We start from the raw sequence: 18575 nt of genomic DNA, 5'->3' as shown, positions 1-18575 counted from the left end.
CACCAGCTGACATGGCGAACAGTGTAATCGCAGGCATCGAAAGCAACTCCCTAAGGCATCGTAACAACTCTCAGGGTGCTTACTCCTTACGGGTCACATTGCTCACTTTTTTTCGTGGTTTATTGATAATGCCATAACTTCAGTCAAATGAATGTCTTTCCAAATATGTTGTAGAAGTTGATGGCGATTTAGACCGCAGTTCTAAGTGAGCATAAACGGTATCTTTACCTTGTTGCAAGGTCATCGGCATCACATCCCTCCAATGAATAGCTTTCTCACCATTTCCTTCTTTCACTTACTGTTAGCGTAAAGCCTAGCTGTCCGAGATATCAGTAAATCACATAAGTCGATGCGACTCAGTCCTCTAGCTGGCTAAAAAGCTCACGTGCCGTTTCCCTTCCGCAGAGTCCTCTGATGGGGCGAGCCCTTACTGGCCTGGGGCGACTCGCTAGTCCAACCTTCGGCGACCAGATTTTCTTCACCCCACGAAGTTTGGACGTCAACGGATCTCCTTTACCGGATGCCGAGAAAGCCGGGATGCCGGTGGTCCACCAGAACATCCCCGAACCACCAAATTTCTGGACCTCCACGTTCTCCGAGTACCTGAGCTTGGACCTCTCGCGTATCGCACCGTTCCGACTGCCGGACGGCCGCGAACCAGCCTGCTGCGTCGAGAACCACCCGGCTTGTCTTCCACTCCGCGTGGCCGACCGGTGCGTCAGCTTCGTGCGCGCGCTGCCGGCGCCCGAGCTGGACTGCGTGATGCGTCCGGCGGCGCCGCTGTCTGCCGCCTCCTCCTACCTGGACCTGGAGACGCTGTACGGCAGCTCCGAGGAGGCCGGCAGGCGACTGAGGACGCTGAGCGGGGGACGGCTGCGGGACGACCGTGGTCTTCTCGACGAGGTGCCCGAACTGATTGTGGACTTGGACAACCAGCTGCAGGGTTCTTCGGAAGATGTGCTGCTCCGGCGGCGCCGCTGGGCGAACGGCGCTGACCGGGAAAATGTGGCAGAGATAGCGCCAGATGCTGAGGTCCGGCTCGTCACCAGCCACTCACTTCGGCGAAAGGGAAGGCAAGGCAACGGCAACGGCAACAACGGCAACGGCAATGATGACGATGATGGAGAAAAGGGAGATAAGGGAGATAAGGGCGATCCAGGGGAAAAGGGAATGCAAGGCGAAAAGGGAGACACGGGTGAAAAAGGAATGCAAGGAGAAAAGGGCATGGATGGTGAAAAGGGTATGCAGGGTGACAAGGGAGACCCCGGCGAAAAGGGAATGAAAGGAGAGCCAGGAATGAAAGGAGAAATGGGTGAAAAGGGAATGCAGGGTGACAAGGGAGATATGGGTGAAAAAGGAATGCAGGGTGACAAGGGAGACATGGGCGACAAAGGAGATACAGGAGAAAAGGGGATGAAAGGTGAACCGGGAATGAAAGGAGACATGGGTGAAAAGGGAGAAATGGGCGAAAAGGGAGACATGGGGGAAAAGGGCATGAAGGGCGAACAGGGCATGAAAGGAGATATGGGTGAAAAAGGAATGCAAGGTGAAAAGGGTGAACAGGGGATGAAAGGAGAACCGGGCGAAAAGGGAATGCAAGGAGAAAAGGGTGACCCGGGAATGGATGGGGAAAAGGGTATGAAAGGCGAGGTGGGAGAAAAGGGCGACCAAGGCGAGATGGGGATGAAAGGCGAAACGGGCGAAAAGGGGATGAAAGGAGAAACAGGAATACAGGGAATGAAGGGTGAGCAAGGAGAGATGGGATCCAAAGGCGACAAGGGAGACCTGGGCCCGGCTGGTGCCAAGGGTGCCATGGGGAAGGCGGGAGCCATGGGGCCGATCGGCCGGCCGGGCCCTCGAGGTCCCCCCGGGCGGGTGCGAGTCGCCATCCCGAACAGGTACGGTCTGCACGAGCCGCGTCGGCTCTGGGCGCCCGAGCCGCGTTCATCGACGATCCCCCGGCCGTCCTCCAGCTCCTCACCAGATCAGCTCAACCGAGTCCTCCTGAGGGAGCACAACCGTGTGGTGGAGGCGCTGCGTCGCAACCACCCCCTCTGGGAGGACGAGCGGCTGTTCCAGACGGCACGTCGCGTGGTGATCGCTCAGTGGCAGCACATCACCTACAGAGAGTACCTGCCGCACGTCCTGGGACCCGACGTCGCAAGGGCCATCTCATTTACTCCGAACGACGAGGATGACGTCGATCCAACAGTGAGTGTCGAGTTCGCGGCGGCTGCGTTCAGGTTCTGGCAGCGACCGCGACCGGTGACAAAACGACGGGTAGCCAGCGGGATTGACAGTAGTGCAGCCTTCCTCGCCATGCTTCATGGTACAGAAGGAAATCCGGCCAACCACGAAGACAGTGCTGCCAAGGAGCTGGCCGCCGTGGAGGTACTCCGCGGAAGAGATCTGGGTCTGCCGTCCTATACGGCCATCCGTCAGCTCTGCTCCGGACAGCCAGTGGTCGGCTGGACAGATCTGGAGACCGTCTTCGAACACCGTCACCTGGAGGAACTCCGAGCGATCTACTCCAGCCCCGACGACATTGACCTCTGGGTGGGCGGGATGCTGGAGCGTCGTGCGCCCTCGGCCAAGGTGGGCCCCACCTTCCAGTGCGTGATCGCCGACCAGTTCCGGCGGCTGCGGGATGGCGACCGGCTCTTCTACGAGCGCAGCCTGAGTGGAGAACAGCTGCGGGAGGTGCGCAAGGCCAGTCTGGCGCGCCTGCTCTGTGACAACGAGGAGGGCCGTACTGCCGCGGCGCCCCTCGTGCTGGAGCCCCTCACCGAGAGGAACAAGATCACACCGTGCTCATCCAAGGCTATTCCCGAGGTTGACCTGAGCCGTTTCTAGTGTATGTGTGAGACGCATTGTTCTGCTTGTAATGCGCTCACTTGCAATTTTTTTTTCCGCAAGTGTATCAGGTTGTAAATTGGGCATCCGATGACATCTTAATGATTCCAGGATGCAACCGCTCGCTTGCTAACGCTCAAATCTCAATACCGGTTGCGATTGGCATTGTTTCACCGCCTTTTGTTTATATATTCCTATCAAGCTACAGGTAGAACGAAGGGCACACGCGACACTACTGTAACCGTCTTAATGCTGTAACTGTAATGGCATGAAACAATATAGACATTGACAAAAGCAAGAGGATTTTTTTTCAATTCCCTGCCAGATCCAGATGCCGTGGCCAGAGCGTACCTAATAGGTATCGAAGCGGGGAAGGGAAGGGCGTTTCGATGTGGACTGGAAGGGCCATGCCTCGAAACTTGCAGGCACGTAGCGTAGGCACGTAGAAAGGTCACGTAGCGCCACGAAAGAAGCACGATAAGTGTCAGAGGCAGGAGTGTCAGGCTTTGGTCAACTATTTGTGTCAAGATAAGTGCCCAAGAGACCTGTACTTTGGATGCGGTGAATACCCTTGCCCTCGCCACATCTCGAGTGGGGGTAGGGTAGGGTTGGGTGGGAGGAGGGGTGTACTCGGCCCGAGCTGTGGCAAGGGTAAGGGTATTCACCGCATCAAAACTACGGGTCACCTGGGCCCTTATGTTGAAACCAATAGTACATGAACAGTGTTAATATAGATCTAGTGAAACCCGGCATCAAAGACGGCATGGTAAATAATGCCGGTCACGTAGCTCAGTTGGTAGAGCGTTGGACCCCGCGTGGTGAGAGCGCGCGTTCTTGGTTATAAAAGTCCGGGTTCGAAGCGCGACAGACGGGCGTCGGGCGCTTGACGTTTAGGTACTTATGGCCCATAATTAAACGTCAAGCGCCCATGATTTATGGGCCTCCTGACAGGTATAGTTGCGGTTGTTGGCAGGCCGTAGCCAGGCGAAGTTAGTGAGGGGACCGGTCGTGCACGGCTATGTGCGCCTCTAACTCTAAATTCTGTCATAGAACCCCGGTATTGCGCACGGGAAGGTATAGAGGGCAGGGTCAACGCAACAAGCGACAAGCGTCGCTTAGCGGGGGCTCTGTCCTTGTGAATCCTTCCAATCAAAAGGTTGGGACTAAATTTATAAAAACAAACGTGAAACAAAAATGAGGCAACGAAGCCATGGAATGCAGGTAACAGGCCATGACATGGTAAATGGCAGGCAAGCGGAGGGCAAAGGTCATAAGGCGGTGTGTATGTTAGCGATCGAGGAAGTAAAGGATTTCTCCTAATCCCTTATTTGGCAGCAAAGCAACAAAACAACTAGTGCAGCCATATCATAAACATGGCGGCCACCATGTACGCCGGGTGCGTGAGGCGATTGTTGTTTTCTTGCAACACTCAATGTTTGAATACCGGAGCATCAGCGCACTTATCTGGTTTCAAAAGTGCTTATAGCCTGGACAAGCTATATCCGGGGTCCAATCTAAGCTTCACTGCCAGTGTTCCGGTGAGTACCTATGAGCCACTCAAAACAATCTGGTTGCGCCAAGTTTGTCTTTTGATAGCTTACAAAGGGATGTTTTGACTAATTTTGATGATTTTTGAGGTTACTGAGTTAAATGCTGTTCACACAAGCTAATAATGATTCCATGTGAATGTTCAACTGTAATTTTAATCATTATCAAAGTTATGGAGAACAGTTTCCTCCCAGCTAATGATCGGAACCATGACTCTGAAGCCCCCAGTGTTTTGCTGTGTCTGAATATGTGCATTGTCCTCATTTTCTTTTTCAGGCTCCAAGTAATGAAAATGGCTTCAGTGGCTACATTCCAATCAGTGAGTCAGTTGTTAAATGGAACTGAAGTGAAATTTGAAAGTGTAGGTATTTGGCTTAAATGTATGAGCATTATGTTTTCCACTTAAAATATTCCTCTTTCTTGATACTATTCAGGGGCATATTTGTTGTTTCATTTCTTGCATAACATTTTTGAATTCATCCTACACCTATTATCTAAAAAACAAAAAGCTAGCTTTGGGTGTCCTTGTCTGTCTGTTAATACGAATTACTTTTTCAAACTGGAAAAGTAATTCAACATCAATAGGTACACAAATCACTTAAAGTTGAAGAGATCATCATCATTATGATGAATCCTTTTCTGACACGTCATGGTTGGTTTCAGAGGAGCTGGAGATTTCCTACAGCCGAAGTGGCGGGCCGGGAGGACAGAATGTCAACAAGCTGAACACAAAAGTGGACGTCAGGTTCCATGTGGCCACCGCCTCCTGGCTGCCTCAGGAAGCCAAGGATGGGCTCCTTCAGGTGAGGGAGGTAGTATTTAATGTGCCTGGGAGCCATGAGAGTTCATTTATTGTTGCAGCTTATTGTAGTAGGTAGTGGTTCCAGTGATTAGGATGCAGCTCAAGTCACCAGATAAGAAAATTCAGATGCATATAAAACAATGTTGTATGGTGATATGGTTGGTTTCTGTTTTGTGGTTCATGGGCCTTGTTCTGCGATCCAAGTGCTAACTGGAATTTGCTTGTTATCTATGACTTGCTAGGTATATCAAGTGGGCAGGAAGCAAGAAAGGCATCAAGCTGCTTTCTTTTTGTTTCTCAGCTCGGCCACATCAGTGTAGAAGGGAAGTGGTGGATATTGATCTGGAATTACCTACCCAGGTCGTTCTTAGCATTAAAATAGACCATTTCTATTTCTGGCATCAGAGTCTATCATTGGAGTTTTAACCTCAGATGATTTTATGCCTGCCCTGAAGCCCCCAAGTCATCACTTGAAGGCCCTATTACTTCTATTACTTTCAAGATAATTTTGGCTACCAATTTTGATATATTATTGGACACACACATAATTACACACACAGTGAATATTGCCCTTCACTCTGCAGATGTTATTGAAATCAAATGAAACTACCTAACATGACATATTCTGTCCCCTGTTTGCAGAAGTACCGATCGCGTATCTCGCGTGACGGTTACCTGCTGGTACGCTCAGAACGGACTCGCTCACAGCACCTGAACATGGCTGATGCCCTGGATAGAATCAGGTGAGTCCTGACTGCACGGTACACCGCATACTGGCCGTGCTAGGTTACGCGCCTAGCTAAATAGTGCTCTATTAGTGCTGGTGTAGTGAGCTAATTGGTCAGTGCCTAGGTACATCTGTCAAATTCGATGAAAATTGACATTGATGACCTTTGGTTACATGACCTTTGACTCAATCTCAGATCAGGACTGTACTACTTTCGTTCTTGTGAATGACTGTTGTAGGCAATTCAGCATTCTTATAATAGTTTTTGACGACCTTTTGAATACCTTGTGCTGTTTTGCCATCGCAAGTGACCGGGAAGGCGAGTTAGCATGATAATGTTTTCAATTTTGTCCCAGTGCCTCATTTGACTGTCAGGTCTCCCTGTCTTTGTTAGGTATCTGGTCACTGATGTGCTGCAGAAGCCCAAGGAAGCCAGTCCAGAGAGCATCGAAAAACATCGACGGCTGTAAGTGTTACCGATTCACAATATTCTACTAGTTCATTAGTTTTCAGTGTCACCGGGCTTAATGGGTGAAATGCTAATTGTGAAGTATTTCACACTGAAGCATGGATCACTTTCAAAGGTGTTGTTTATCAGGTGAGCTGGTGATTTGGTGAGCAATATTTAATCTCACGGTCCACCAGGACCATTTCGTAAAATGCTTACCTTCCATCCATTATAATCACAATCCACAATATTCATGTATCGCACTTTTAGTGTCATTGTGAACTATTTATGCCACGTGTCGAACTGTGAGAAAGTTATGTAAAAAGTTTTCCCTCCTCTTTCCTTTCTCTATTTGTGTGCCTTGTGCTTTCGAATTCTGCTCTCTGATCCCTCTCCGCTCTCTCCTCGCTCGGTCAAAAAACTTCCTGCCAAGATTGGCTTTTATTATAAAGGGAGGAATTCAAGAGATGGAACGAAAGTGGGAGATTAGAGTGACGTTACGAATAGCATGAACTATCAAACATGGCCGAATAGTTAAATCAGGACAGAGAACATCTCTCACTCCACTTACAGCGTACACATGACACACGCACTCCCAGACACTTCTCACCTCTCACCGCTCAACAACATCCCTCACCTCACCTTCCGCTCTCTACACAACCGTCCTACACATCACTCTCACTCGCACTCCCACGTCGCTCTCACTCAACCCAACCCTCGTCCGCTCATGGCACGGCTGGGCTGGGAGTACCCAGCCGCCCGTCTCGTCTGCCGTCTCCGCCGTCCCGTCCCGTCTTCTCCACAGCGTGGCCGGCTGGGCGCCTGCCCGGCCACCCGCCTCCCGTGCTCCTCCCATGCGGCCTCTCCTCGCCGAACCTCCAGACTGACTCGTCCTCCCCGACCGGTCGGGCTGCCGCCGTGGTGGGCGCGGCCGCTGCCCCTCCGGTGGCGCTGCTGGCAGGCTGTTTCGTTGGGTCATCCACCTCGGCTCTCCCACAGTGCGTGGCCCCGTTACGGCGGCCCGGCTGGCGGCTATAGCACGCACGCACCGCTCGCTGCGGCGCTTTCGCGTGCCTGCTGGTGCGTGTCGTGCGTCGGCCGACCGGGGCCGGGTGTCCGCTGTGGTCCGAGAGAGCCGAGGCGGGCCCAGGGGCGACCTCCTTGGCCGCCTGATGGATAAGTGGTCCCACAGAACCATATTTGTAGATAATTTGCCAGCCCTCGTCGGGTTCTTTTTCACAAATCCTACCTCCACAACATTGCTGGTGGCGCCACCTGGATCTGAACGGAGCCACATTGCTTGGGCTTCGCCTCGTCCGTTCAGAGCTATGCGAAGTCCTGTTTGCCTTCGATGCGTTATTTTTGGGCCACGAGAAGTCTCCTGACTTGGATTCCTGTCCATTTGTACCAAACTTATACCGAGGCGACCCTTGTGTCACCGACCGGAGCATTTCACTCCTATCTCTTTACTCGAGTTCGCCCGTCGTACGACCTAACATGTGAACCATTCAGCCTCCTGTGATCCGAACAAGCCGTTCCTGAATCACTATGCCAAGCTGTGTGCTGTATGCTATTAACAGTAAGTAACTATGCATCTGACCATTCATATGTTAATCGATTTTTCTTCGCTTATTTTTCTTAGTTTTGCTTTATGTGATCTTGATGATCTGTGTGGATTGGTTCTGTTTACTTAACATTTTCAAGTATAATTAGGCTACTAAGTTTTCTAACAAGTTGCAAGTGAAGAGAAGGACAGGAGCTGCTCTGCTTTTTTTAATACTGGCCATCCTAGCTTATTTTTTGGCCCACTGACGTGTTCTAACTAGCTCACGTAAATTATTAACCTAACCGGGACCTGGTTCGACCTAGCTAAGTCACTACAGCTCTACGTGACCTTAACTGACCTGTCGCAGCCTATGTCACTACAGCTGTAAGTAACGTGACCTGACCTGACCCAACCAGTCACTACAACTGCAAGTGACCTGACGTGACCCAGCCTAAGTCGCTATAACTCTAACTTACGTGACCTGACTTGACCCAACCTAAGTCACTGAAACTGCAAGTGCCCTGACCTGACCCAGCCTAAGCCACCACAACTGCAAGTGAACTGACCTGACCCAGGCAAGTCGCTACAACTGAGTAACCTGACCCAACCTGACTTGCCTCCGCAGACATGAGCGAGCCACTCGGGAGCGTCTAAGAGAGAAACGGCATCGGTCCGCCTTGAAACGACAGAATACGGTTGACTTTTAGCGTACCCGGTACAAGCTTGCCCGAAGAGGTCCTCATTGCGAAGGTGTGTTAAGAACTGTGGTTGAGTGTGCGAGAGTGTGACCTCGAAGCGAGCGTTGAATGAAGTGAAGAAGTGCGAGATAGACTTTACGTGGTGACGAAGCCTGGATGAGTAAGCATGATTCAATAGTCTGTGTTGACTTGGCGATGTCATCTGTTTGTGGAAAATATCAGTATCTTGGTGCGAAAGTCTGACGTGGTCTGGTCATCCCCTGCATTCAAAGACGCACTGGCAACAACACAGCATGTATTCAGGCGACGTATTGGGGTAATACCCACGCCACCACGGACACTTTGGTGCAATACTGGTGGATCGCTCCATAGGGAACGGTTAACACTTCATCCAGACACGCCCCGACACACCTTAACACTCTCACATTGGAACAGTGAGAAGCTCGTGCAACCCCATTTCTCGTCCACATAATCCCGCTTCACACGCCCCGCGCAGCCCTGTTCCATGCTGGGATTTCTGGTATAGCAGACAGAGCCACATCATGTGGATATCACTGTGGTAGCTGCTGTAGTATCTACCATGCGGCTGCCACTGCTTGCCACAAAGGCGAACACAAAGACAAATTTTTTATAAACACTGCCGCTATTGGATATGTATCTGAGGCTTACAGCCATGGCACATTGCTAGGAAAATGTTGGCAGAATTTCCTCATTTTAGCCCGGTGAGGTTCGACACTGTTGTTAACGTTGAAGTGAACTTTTAAGTTGGAAGTAATGACACATATTTGAGCATATAGCGAGTTTAACCGCTGACTATTATCTATTTTATATATTCTCTATTTCTATATTTTCCGATTGTCTGTATTGAAATAACACTCTTGTCAATTCCAAGAGCCACCGACTGACTTGGTTGGGACAACGGAACATGCACTGAACTCTGAAGCCAGAACGCCCTCATTTCTGAGACGGTGGCCTGTTCAATTTCCAATGTCCAGACACCGGATATGGAACCGCCACCGCCCGCCTAGGTCTAGTTCAGGAGACGGAAATGCATCAACAGAGCGATCGCGTTACATCGCGGAACATCCACTGCTGCGACAAACTACCATAGGAAGACTTCGTGTTTCCATTCCACTCTCACCTTACTTTGGTCAGAGCTGACGACATGCAATTCTTTACAGCGCTGGTATTTTAAACGAACCTCTTTAGCATGCATCTTTTCTCGAACCAATATTCGTGCTCAGAGAGCGATATGCCAAACGGTCTCTGCATGAATGCCGGATTGTCGACTGCTAACTACGTTTTACTCGCTTCTTTAAAGGGACACTCCCACCTTAACATTAGTTTTGAGTTGAGATAGCCAAATTGGTGGCCATAGCCTGCAAATACCGGTTTGGGCACTCACAACATCGAAAAATGCTTTAATTCGAAGATATGGAATTTCAAACTTGCAGTTTTCGGATTCTAAGGGGCTAATGCATTGGAATGCCCCCTTAGAATTTGTGACGTCAGCGGAGATCTAACGATTTTTGAATCTTAGACTAAAACCATCGTTAACACGTGGTGGTATACGCTGCTTTGCGCGCAACGTCTGCCGCACTTTAAGGCTGCCAAATTATTGCTTCCAAATAAAGTCGCTAGTAACAGGGGAGATCCCAAAAAGTAAACAAAAGTAAAAGCCTAATATCTTGAAAACCAGTGAATATTTTTCGGTGAAATTTGGTAGATATTCGTTTTCGCTCTTTCTGAACCAAGGGACATCACTTTCATGCCAATTCATTAACTTTTTTGAAGGTGGGAGGGTCCCTTTAAATATTGTCGCTGGTGAGCTAAACCGCTCATAGGTTTCTAGTTTTCAGCTCGTAATTCTAAACCGTATGAACTACCGATATTGAATGGTAACAGTGTTATGGCAGCTCTGGTTATGAGCGGTCACAGAATAGCAGCAGTGACAACCTCACCGATCACTTCACTGTCGGCGATGCTTCTAAAATCGTACAGCACATCACGTCCATAGCCGAACCATCGACCCACATTGGCCCCCGTCGCGATATGCTTAGCGGGAGCTCCGCATATGCCAGCGTCCCACATCGCTCGATCAGCGGGACAGTGACCGAGCCTCCTGAAAGACCGATACGCGGCGACCCTGGCCCCTAGAAGTGGTGAGCCTCACCAGAACTACCCCCTAGACAGTCTCTATAGTATCCGAGACGAAGCCTCGCTGACTACACTTGGCTATGCTGGCGTTTCATTGACTGGTAGCGCTTATTCCAAGATCCTACCTGGTCCCGAAATGCCTCTGTACCGATACGAAAGCGCCAGTACTGTCCTATAATCCAGTAGTGGACACACTGCTTTCCCAGAATGCGACACACCTTTACACATCACACCTGGCATGAACAGCAAACATACCTACTGACCCATTGAACACACGCACCCGACGAGCAGACAAACATACAAACGGGTACATCTGCAAACAGCCCAACAAGGAGGGGTCGTAATAACACCAAAGCGTGCCCGCACGGACGATAGACAAGAGGGAGCTTGGTCCTGACTACGATTCTTTCGGCCTGAGCTTGACTTGACCTGAAGTCGGTCCATGATTAAACCTGGGCAACGTCTCAAGTTTAGGCTTAGACCGGTACCTGACTTGGCCTGGGGACCAGCCCTCGGCTAGTTCTTGACTTCACATGGAACCCATACATTCCACAATCCACAGGGCTGATTGACTCGACATGAATACCATTTCAGACCTGGCTCAAGGTCACAGATCTGGCCTAAAAAAAAAACTCCTGATAAGACATCCACCCAATTCCAGGCCCTGCCTGAGGACCGTCCAAGGCCCAACCAAACTCCTAAGGACTCTCTTATTCGACTTAATGGTGACTTCAGACTAGCAAGTCGTTATAGATCACCGTATCGGCTACATCGTTGGCGTCCAGACACTTCTGCACCACCTGAAAACACAGCGACAGTCGGTCAATCAGCGAGCTTTGGTTGAGTGGTCAGCCGACGGCTAGCACCATGATGCCTCCTACTCATACCCATTCACCGTCAACGTCTTTAACCCTCTCTTGACTTGACCATTAGCATGTTACACGACCAAGCACGACCAGCTCATCTCATGAAACCCCACACAACATTTTTCTTGACTTGTGTTCACTGGCATCTCCCTTGACGTGACCTAAAATAATCTCCCTAACATGACGTGACCTAGAACGATATGCATTCAGTAACCTAACCGATCCACAAGCTCGACCCGTCTTTGCGTCACGACGTTTAGTTTACCTGCAGTATTATGCCAACTCTCCTATCCACTGCCACCAGATGCTTCTCCAATAGAATGGGCGCTAGTGGGTCACGTGACAGTGACTCTCGTAGCCTGTCCGACAGCTTACGGCCCGTGTGGTACCTGGAAACAGGTCACGTGATGCATCATGTGAGGTGCGGGCTAGACACGGATCTAGACAGACGATATGTTGCCATGAGGTGTGATTGAGATGTGGAAGATCCGAGGAATGCGGATCACGTGCTGGTTCGATACGTGCGAGATGAAACGCGGGGATCGGTTGAAATGCGAGTACGATACGATATATTTCACGCCTATGGGATAGCTGGAAATGACTCGTGGATCTGGAGTGTGTGGACGAATTGAAATTACGGATGAACCCGGTGAAATGAATGAATAAAAATATGTTTCGTTTGAGCAATATGGGTGGTAATTAGGTGTGGGTAACTTCATCTCATCTAGTTACAGGTCAAGAACGTGCCTCCTAGATTTACCTCAAAACCTCCAACCACCAACCATTTTAAATGCTCTCGAAACGTCCGTCCGTTAGACTCCTTCCCATTCGATGCAGGCCGGCCTTCTGACAGCCGTAACTCATCTCCGCCTGATCAAAGCCTCGATTTCTATCCAATCCAGGGCAGTCGCGCGAATAAGTAAGAACGATCTACGGGCCATTTTCGCCACAATTATGTCTGATCTGGCGGCGTTTTGTTGCCGCTGAGTCTGATCTATATCCAATTGGACGAGGCACGCGCGAGAGCCGGTACAGTTGGGTCGAATGATGGCATTCCTCACTCCTCGGACAAATTGAGTTGCGAGTTATTACGCCTGGTCACCGTGCCAACTTCCACTAATATGTAGGATAACTTTATATAATGTGTGTGTCCGTTGGTATTTGATGACGGCGGGCCTGAGGGAGACTGTAGAAAACTTGAAGAGAAGAGCTGAGTGAAATGAAGGCATGGAATAGGTGGGCTTTGGGAAAGGGGCCAAGAGTAATTAGCTATTGAGAAATGAAGGAGGCTAAGCAATAAGCATGGGCCGTGATGACAAGAAGTATCAGGGACAAGGGGATTAGACACTGGAGATTGAAAAAGGGATCCGGGTGAGGCTAGGACTAGATATGAATGTGGGAAAGCCTGTGTACGGAGCAAGGAACTCGAAGATGATTGATAACTGAATTATTTAGGAGTCCGGAGGAGGGTATGAGGATTGCTTAGCGGAGCTGACGGATGGTACACTCACCCGTAGAGCGTCCGCAGCGTTGACGCCCTGATGAGGCAGCACTGGTAGAGTGGCGCCAGGATGCTCAGCTCGTCTTTCTGCGACTTCCCGAACCCTCTGTGGACCAGCAAGTATGGTTACCGTTTGAGGAAGCACGTTGGGCGCAAAGCCGGATCCCTTATCACTGCAAAATGATGTCGAATTATTACTGCCGGTGTTTCCGATTAGTGTGTTGAAGAACATCTAAGAACCTATACTGCACTTATATAATTACATAGTTGCACTAGGAAAATGTTTTGTTTTTCCGAAATAGGAAATTGTTACGTATTTCCGAAGCGGAGGAAGCATGAATGACCGTGGAAACCCCTCCGGGAAATCTTGAGCTTGCAAACCTGCCAGGTATTCTTGCACTGACCGCAACTCAACCTCGCGTACCACCGTTTCTCTCCTTACAAGCTGACCCACCTGCCATGATCGAGATGCAGCAGGAATGTCTCGTTCCCGAAGATCTCGAACGTCTCGTAGTGGTGTCTGTCCATGTTTCCCATCAGGAAGTCCAGCACGGCCATGTCCATAATGTCGTACAGACGTCGGCCCTTGTCGTACGGAGGAATCTCTTGCACCATTTCGCAGTAGTTCTCGTCTGACGATAGAGGACGTAACGACGTTTATAGGTGTCTTAGGTCGTACTGACGTGCGAGCAAGAATAGACAATCCGCCTGCGTCGCAGTGTTATGCCGCCTGCGTTTGATTGTATCTACAATTGTCAATAATCACTTCCTGTCAGGGAACAACGCAATACAGTTGAGATGTGCTGACAACTGTCGTCCTGCTTACGAGTAGAAGGTCGCACCAGATAGTGGAATTGAGTCTGCTAAGCTTTCTGCGAGAGATTAAATTTGAGCGCCACGGGCTATATTCCGCTAAATAGGTGACTTTCTTGATGTGTGTTATATGTAGGAGGGCTAAGGCAATCCTAGCAGAAGACTCGCGGCTAATGGAATGAAAAGGCTGCTGGGCAAACTGAGACACTTTCGGTGACAATTATTTTGTGACTATGGACATCGTCGATGCTACGCATTTCCTCCACTTCAAGCACTCGCGACGTGGCTGTCAGCAGCAGTATCGTGTCAGCATCTATGGAGAACACACTCCCAGCGGGCCATGTCATGTATGCGCTTGTCACTCCGTCACCAAAAGGCGTAGTAACGTTATTCAGCGGCATGAACCGTGCAATCTTGCCAAACAAACTCGCTCTGCGTGCCACCGTATGCATCACAGTCGCCCAAGCAAAAGGCGTGGTGTACTGGCGAGCAATGCTGCTTGATACCTTCCTAGCTTGTGATTCAAGGTTCGTTAGGGTTGGTATTTACATCAGGTAACTTAGCGCTCTCACTCACCCTCCTCCCACGTTGCTTTCCTGCGCTTGTGGTAGGCCCTCTTCCACGGATGCCTCCACGTCTTTCGTTCGGCGTCGTCCGAGTGCGGCAGCAGCGCGGCGAAGCTGCCCTCCAGCATGTCCGGGTTCCCGCAGATCGCGTGGCCCGTGTCACAGTAGTAACTGTGGGGAAGATGAAGGAGGTCAGATCACAATAAATAGGGATTGAAGAGACGTTTGTGAGAGACTAGCTGGCGTGGCCCGTGTCGAAGTAGTAACTTAGGGGAAACGCGGGAAGGGGTCAGCTAACGGTCGTAACTGATAAAAAAAATGGGGGAATAAGGAGGGCAGATGGGTGGTCCGTGTCGTGTAGTAGTGGCTGAGGGGAAGCGAAGGAAGGGTTCAGCTCGCAGGTGGTGATTAGGGGGATATTTAGGCGAGGGGCTAGATGGGATAGGTCGTGCCACAGAAGTAACTAGGGAATGCGGAAGAAGGGAGCTATGGAGAGTGGAGCGGATACAGGGGGAGCCCCCTCCCCCAAATGATATGGTCTGCATCGTAGTGCTTACTAATTAGCAACTTGATGAAAGGGGTCGCACGGGAAAATACGTCTGAAAATCAGGGAGGGCGCCAGATTATGAAGAGTGACAGCAAAAATTTCCTTTGTGTAATTTGCACTAGTTCACCAAGCGTGAATCCTGCAGCAGCAGTCACGGAACCAAGCACAAAGCGCAATGTCATGTCAACTGATCTGATTGGCCATGGCTTTCAACGGTTCGTGTGTACCCTCCCATCCGGTGGAACTTTGGTGTGACACCCGTCACCCTACTAATGGCATGCACATTGCACCTCCCTTTTTCCGTTCTACCCTGTCCTCTCCTCACCCTGTTCCAATCTGTCACGGATTGCACAGTGCAGTCGTAATAGCCATTCGCCCAGTTGTATCAAATTGATAAACGTGGCACAAATCCAAGTGTGAACTGTCGCGGGTGCGGGCTCTCCTGTATGGGCCATACACCAGCCACATTGCACATATACATTACACACCCAAATCGACCTCGTGGGGACCTTGCATGCGTCCCCTGGGGCGGATGTTATAACGATTATTGTCGCTTGCGTTCCCGGCGTTTGGTTCAGTTCCCCGTCCCCCACTGATGTTGTGTCCCGCGGGATCGATAACTGGTTGACCAATGCTCCTGAGCCCCCAGAATGGTCCTTTTGACGCCCACAGCCCCAGCTAGGACGGAAAACATACGAGTGTGTTCGACTGGACCGGTAATTCGTCGGCTAATGTTACTGTATTCTTGGGACCGGTTTTTTAGACAGACCACTTTGAATTAGTGTTCATTTTCCTTTTCCGCTTGTGACCTACGGCGCGGGTGTCAAGTACTTCACTAAACGCCGTACAATATCGGTGTGGGCGGTAGCTATCTGGTGTCTAGACCTACGTCCGGGAGTCATTGCGATACGCCATACTGAACCTTGCCACATCTGATAGGCGGCCACCACACTCGAGAGACTCGCACATGAAACGCATAAGGATGTTGTCTAAGGATCGGCTCCTTAGACCACATCCTTATGCGTTTAATGTGTGTGTGGTCTAAGGATCGGCACACACCGTTCCGTGCTTCTATCCTCAGGATACTGAAATCCTTCTCCTCCACGCCGCAACCCCCCTCCGGGCTGGACAGGCAACTTTATCTCATGCGGGCTGCTCCCTTGGAGCGGCACCGCTGCTCCCGAGGGAGCGCACCCCGTAGCCGGGTGCAGTGAGTGCCTTGGGGATGGGTGGCCTGTCCTCTGGACGGGCTCAGCCCCGGCGACTCACTAGGGTGCCTACCCAGACCAATGTCTCCCCCTATATCCTATCATCCTCCCGGCTCTGAAATGGTCCCATTGGACCGAAAGGGCCTAACCCAACAAAACTTAAACTTAAACGGATCGGCTCGTCCTTGAGACAGTCATCTGGCGCCTCTGGCTTTATCATTACAGCTTGTGTGAATAAGATAGTGCAGCCAGTGCAGCTATGGCTGGGGCTTAGCGACCGTGATCTGCAAGCGTGCGTGAAATGCTTGCACAAAACAGAGCTCGATAGGTGCTACCAACAAAGTACTCGCACGCTTTTTGATAAAGATATCAAATGACAAATCTACCATTCTCGGGGCGGGGCAGGATCCCGTGGTGCTTCCACTAGAGTCTAGAGGTTTGAGCCTTTGTTGCGTTGTGCGGTTCAGGAGTGACATGTGATACATGATTGATATGTGTTTGCATATGCGTACATGAACGAAATTTAATAAATGTAATGTAAAAAATCGATCATTCCCAATACTGCCGACAGCAACGTATGGCTCCAAAGGAACGCTTCCTCCCCCATGCTCCACTGCATTCTGCTGTGGCCCATTGCAATGGGCCGTTCGGGGAGATTGTTCATTCGGCACCGGACGCAGCCTGTTTTCGAGTGGCTCGACAACCGTAGTTGATCGGCACTGCCGGCGAACGGAGTGACTCACCTCATTTCCTGAAGAGTTCCTCTAATCAACACCGCTATTTTCCATTTATGACAGAAGAAATGTACCTATACTGTATAGTGGTCCCAGCGACGACCAGTTAGCGTGAATAGGAACTGACAGGAACTGCTGAATCTAGGCTGTCGTCAAGTCCCGGACATAATTGTTTTTATGCAATTTCGCCATTGATGTCGGTATCTATGCATTTCTTGGAATGGGTTCATTGACAATAATAACAAATTGTCGTTTAGTACTGTGGGTTGTATCTATGGTCAAATTAAGATAAAAATAGTAAAGGAACCGGCGAGTATTTTGCGTCATTCTTTACGACGTAGCGCGTTGGTAAGGTATTTCTCGGATACAGACCTCCGTTTCCGACGAGTTAACTAACCTGCATTTTCCGTGGAAGCACAGGTTATCCGCGGGCGAGATGAAGAACGTCTTGAGCAGCTTGCCCGTGGCCTTGGCGTACAGATCGGTGGTAATATTCATCAGACGCCCGATCACAGGAGGCGCGCGACGGAACCCCAGTATCCTGGGGCACAATGGGCGTACTCGTCAGTAGGTAGAGCGATAGGCGTTATCACAAGTGTATTCGCGGCCATTGGGGCGACGAAAGAAAAGAGGAGAACAACTGGCCCCAGGAACTTTAAATTATCAGTTAGCATGCATCTTTTCCTTGATATGTAGATAATTTACCATCAATTGTTAGAGAAAATTGCATATAAAATCTTCCATTTATGCTTTTTTCATCGTTTGCATAATATGTTCTTTTACTAAGCTAGAGACACTAATTAGAAATAGTTCCCGCATCATCGTCAAGAACAATAGGAAAGGCTTGAAGTGAATACAATAATCTAAATGGTTTTGTAATCTAGGTATGTGAAGACACTTCTAAAATTGCCTGTAGAAATATTGAAGGCAAAAGTTCAACTTTTTCACAAGACGGATGTCTATAAACTTATTCAACATGTGACAACTCAGCCGGTATTTCGTCCCCTACAGCCAAGCTTTCCCTAGTGACCGATAGAGGCGCTGCTATCGATGTCCGCCCGTGCCGCCTAACGGTTGGGTGGGAATGCAAGGGACTGGAGTAAGGGGCGAGGGGTCTCTAGGGTAGGGAGGAATTACAAATTATTATGCGGTCGTATATGTTACAAGATGGAATAGATTGACGATGGTTCAATGTAAAATATTCTTACCACAGTATAATCTCGGCATTTAACTGACTGAATGCCTCGATTTATAATCGTACCTAACCTTGCAAATTATGTCTAACCTTGCAAATTACATACCTATTTAGCCAAGGCATGTCGCGCTATCAAGACATAAAGTTGGGTGGAGTAATGCTGTTCAGTTGTTCATCGCTCGCCTCATGTAATGCTCTCTCAGCCTATGGTCTGCAGGAACCGTAGCTAACACAATAACGCAATCACGGAAAAATTGATGTAACGGAAGTTGGCACAGATTCAGCACAGGTTCAGCACAGCACAGATTCGGTAGGGGGAAAAAAGGCCCCGGTAGAGGGAAACCTTTATGACCCGTTTTCCCCTAG

At 49.9% G+C, this 18575-nt stretch overlaps 3 protein-coding genes across 3 annotated transcripts; 2 read left to right on the top strand and 1 right to left on the bottom strand.

The window, feature by feature from the left end:
• Positions 1-426: 426 nt before the first annotated feature.
• On the top strand, positions 427-3142 carry LOC122371077 (chorion peroxidase-like). The gene has a single exon (XM_043347167.1). The coding sequence runs from the start codon at positions 538-540 to the stop codon at positions 2851-2853; it is 2316 nt and encodes a 771-aa protein (XP_043203102.1). The 5' UTR covers positions 427-537; the 3' UTR covers positions 2854-3142.
• A 1060-nt stretch (positions 3143-4202) lies between these two features.
• On the top strand, positions 4203-8862 carry LOC122371085 (peptidyl-tRNA hydrolase ICT1, mitochondrial-like). The gene is made up of 6 exons (XM_043347175.1): positions 4203-4391; positions 4678-4720; positions 5065-5204; positions 5846-5946; positions 6325-6396; positions 8550-8862. The coding sequence occupies exons 1-6, from the start codon at positions 4227-4229 to the stop codon at positions 8629-8631; spliced, it is 603 nt and encodes a 200-aa protein (XP_043203110.1). The 5' UTR covers positions 4203-4226; the 3' UTR covers positions 8632-8862.
• A 1566-nt stretch (positions 8863-10428) lies between these two features.
• Positions 10429-18332, bottom strand: LOC122371084 (extracellular serine/threonine protein CG31145-like). Its single transcript, XM_043347174.1, has 7 exons — positions 18316-18332; positions 17412-17555; positions 14536-14696; positions 13601-13778; positions 13157-13252; positions 11911-12034; positions 10429-11579 (listed from the first exon to the last, which is right to left on the bottom strand). The coding sequence occupies exons 1-7, from the start codon at positions 18330-18332 to the stop codon at positions 11511-11513; spliced, it is 789 nt and encodes a 262-aa protein (XP_043203109.1). The 3' UTR covers positions 10429-11510.
• Between the last annotated feature and the right edge of the window lie 243 nt (positions 18333-18575).

Source organism: Amphibalanus amphitrite, unplaced genomic scaffold (genome assembly GCF_019059575.1).
Source record: "Amphibalanus amphitrite isolate SeventyFive unplaced genomic scaffold, NRLGWU_Aamphi_draft 001202F_arrow, whole genome shotgun sequence".
Classification (NCBI taxonomy): Eukaryota; Metazoa; Arthropoda; class Thecostraca; order Balanomorpha; family Balanidae; genus Amphibalanus; species Amphibalanus amphitrite.
This window is presented reverse-complemented; position numbering and strand designations above follow the sequence as displayed.

What these genes read in the sequence shown, in the direction of transcription:
- LOC122371077 (XM_043347167.1), top strand. Translation starts at nt 538, where the DNA reads ATGCCGGTGGTCCACCAGAACATCCCCGAACCACCAAATTTCTGGACC.
- LOC122371085 (XM_043347175.1), top strand. Translation starts at nt 4,227, where the DNA reads ATGGCGGCCACCATGTACGCCGGGTGCGTGAGGCGATTGTTGTTTTCT. An exon ending in CAGTGGCTACATTCCAATCA is followed by an intron (nt 4,721 to 5,064) that starts GTGAGTCAGTTG and finishes GGTTGGTTTCAG; the next exon opens with AGGAGCTGGAGATTTCCTAC. An exon ending in ATCGAAAAACATCGACGGCT is followed by an intron (nt 6,397 to 8,549) that starts GTAAGTGTTACC and finishes TTGCCTCCGCAG; the next exon opens with ACATGAGCGAGCCACTCGGG.
- LOC122371084 (XM_043347174.1), bottom strand. An exon ending in GAAAGCAACGTGGGAGGAGG is followed by an intron (nt 13,779 to 14,535) that starts GTGAGTGAGAGC and finishes CTCTATCGTCAG; the next exon opens with ACGAGAACTACTGCGAAATG. An exon ending in ACGCTGCGGACGCTCTACGG is followed by an intron (nt 12,035 to 13,156) that starts GTGAGTGTACCA and finishes ACCTGTTTCCAG; the next exon opens with GTACCACACGGGCCGTAAGC.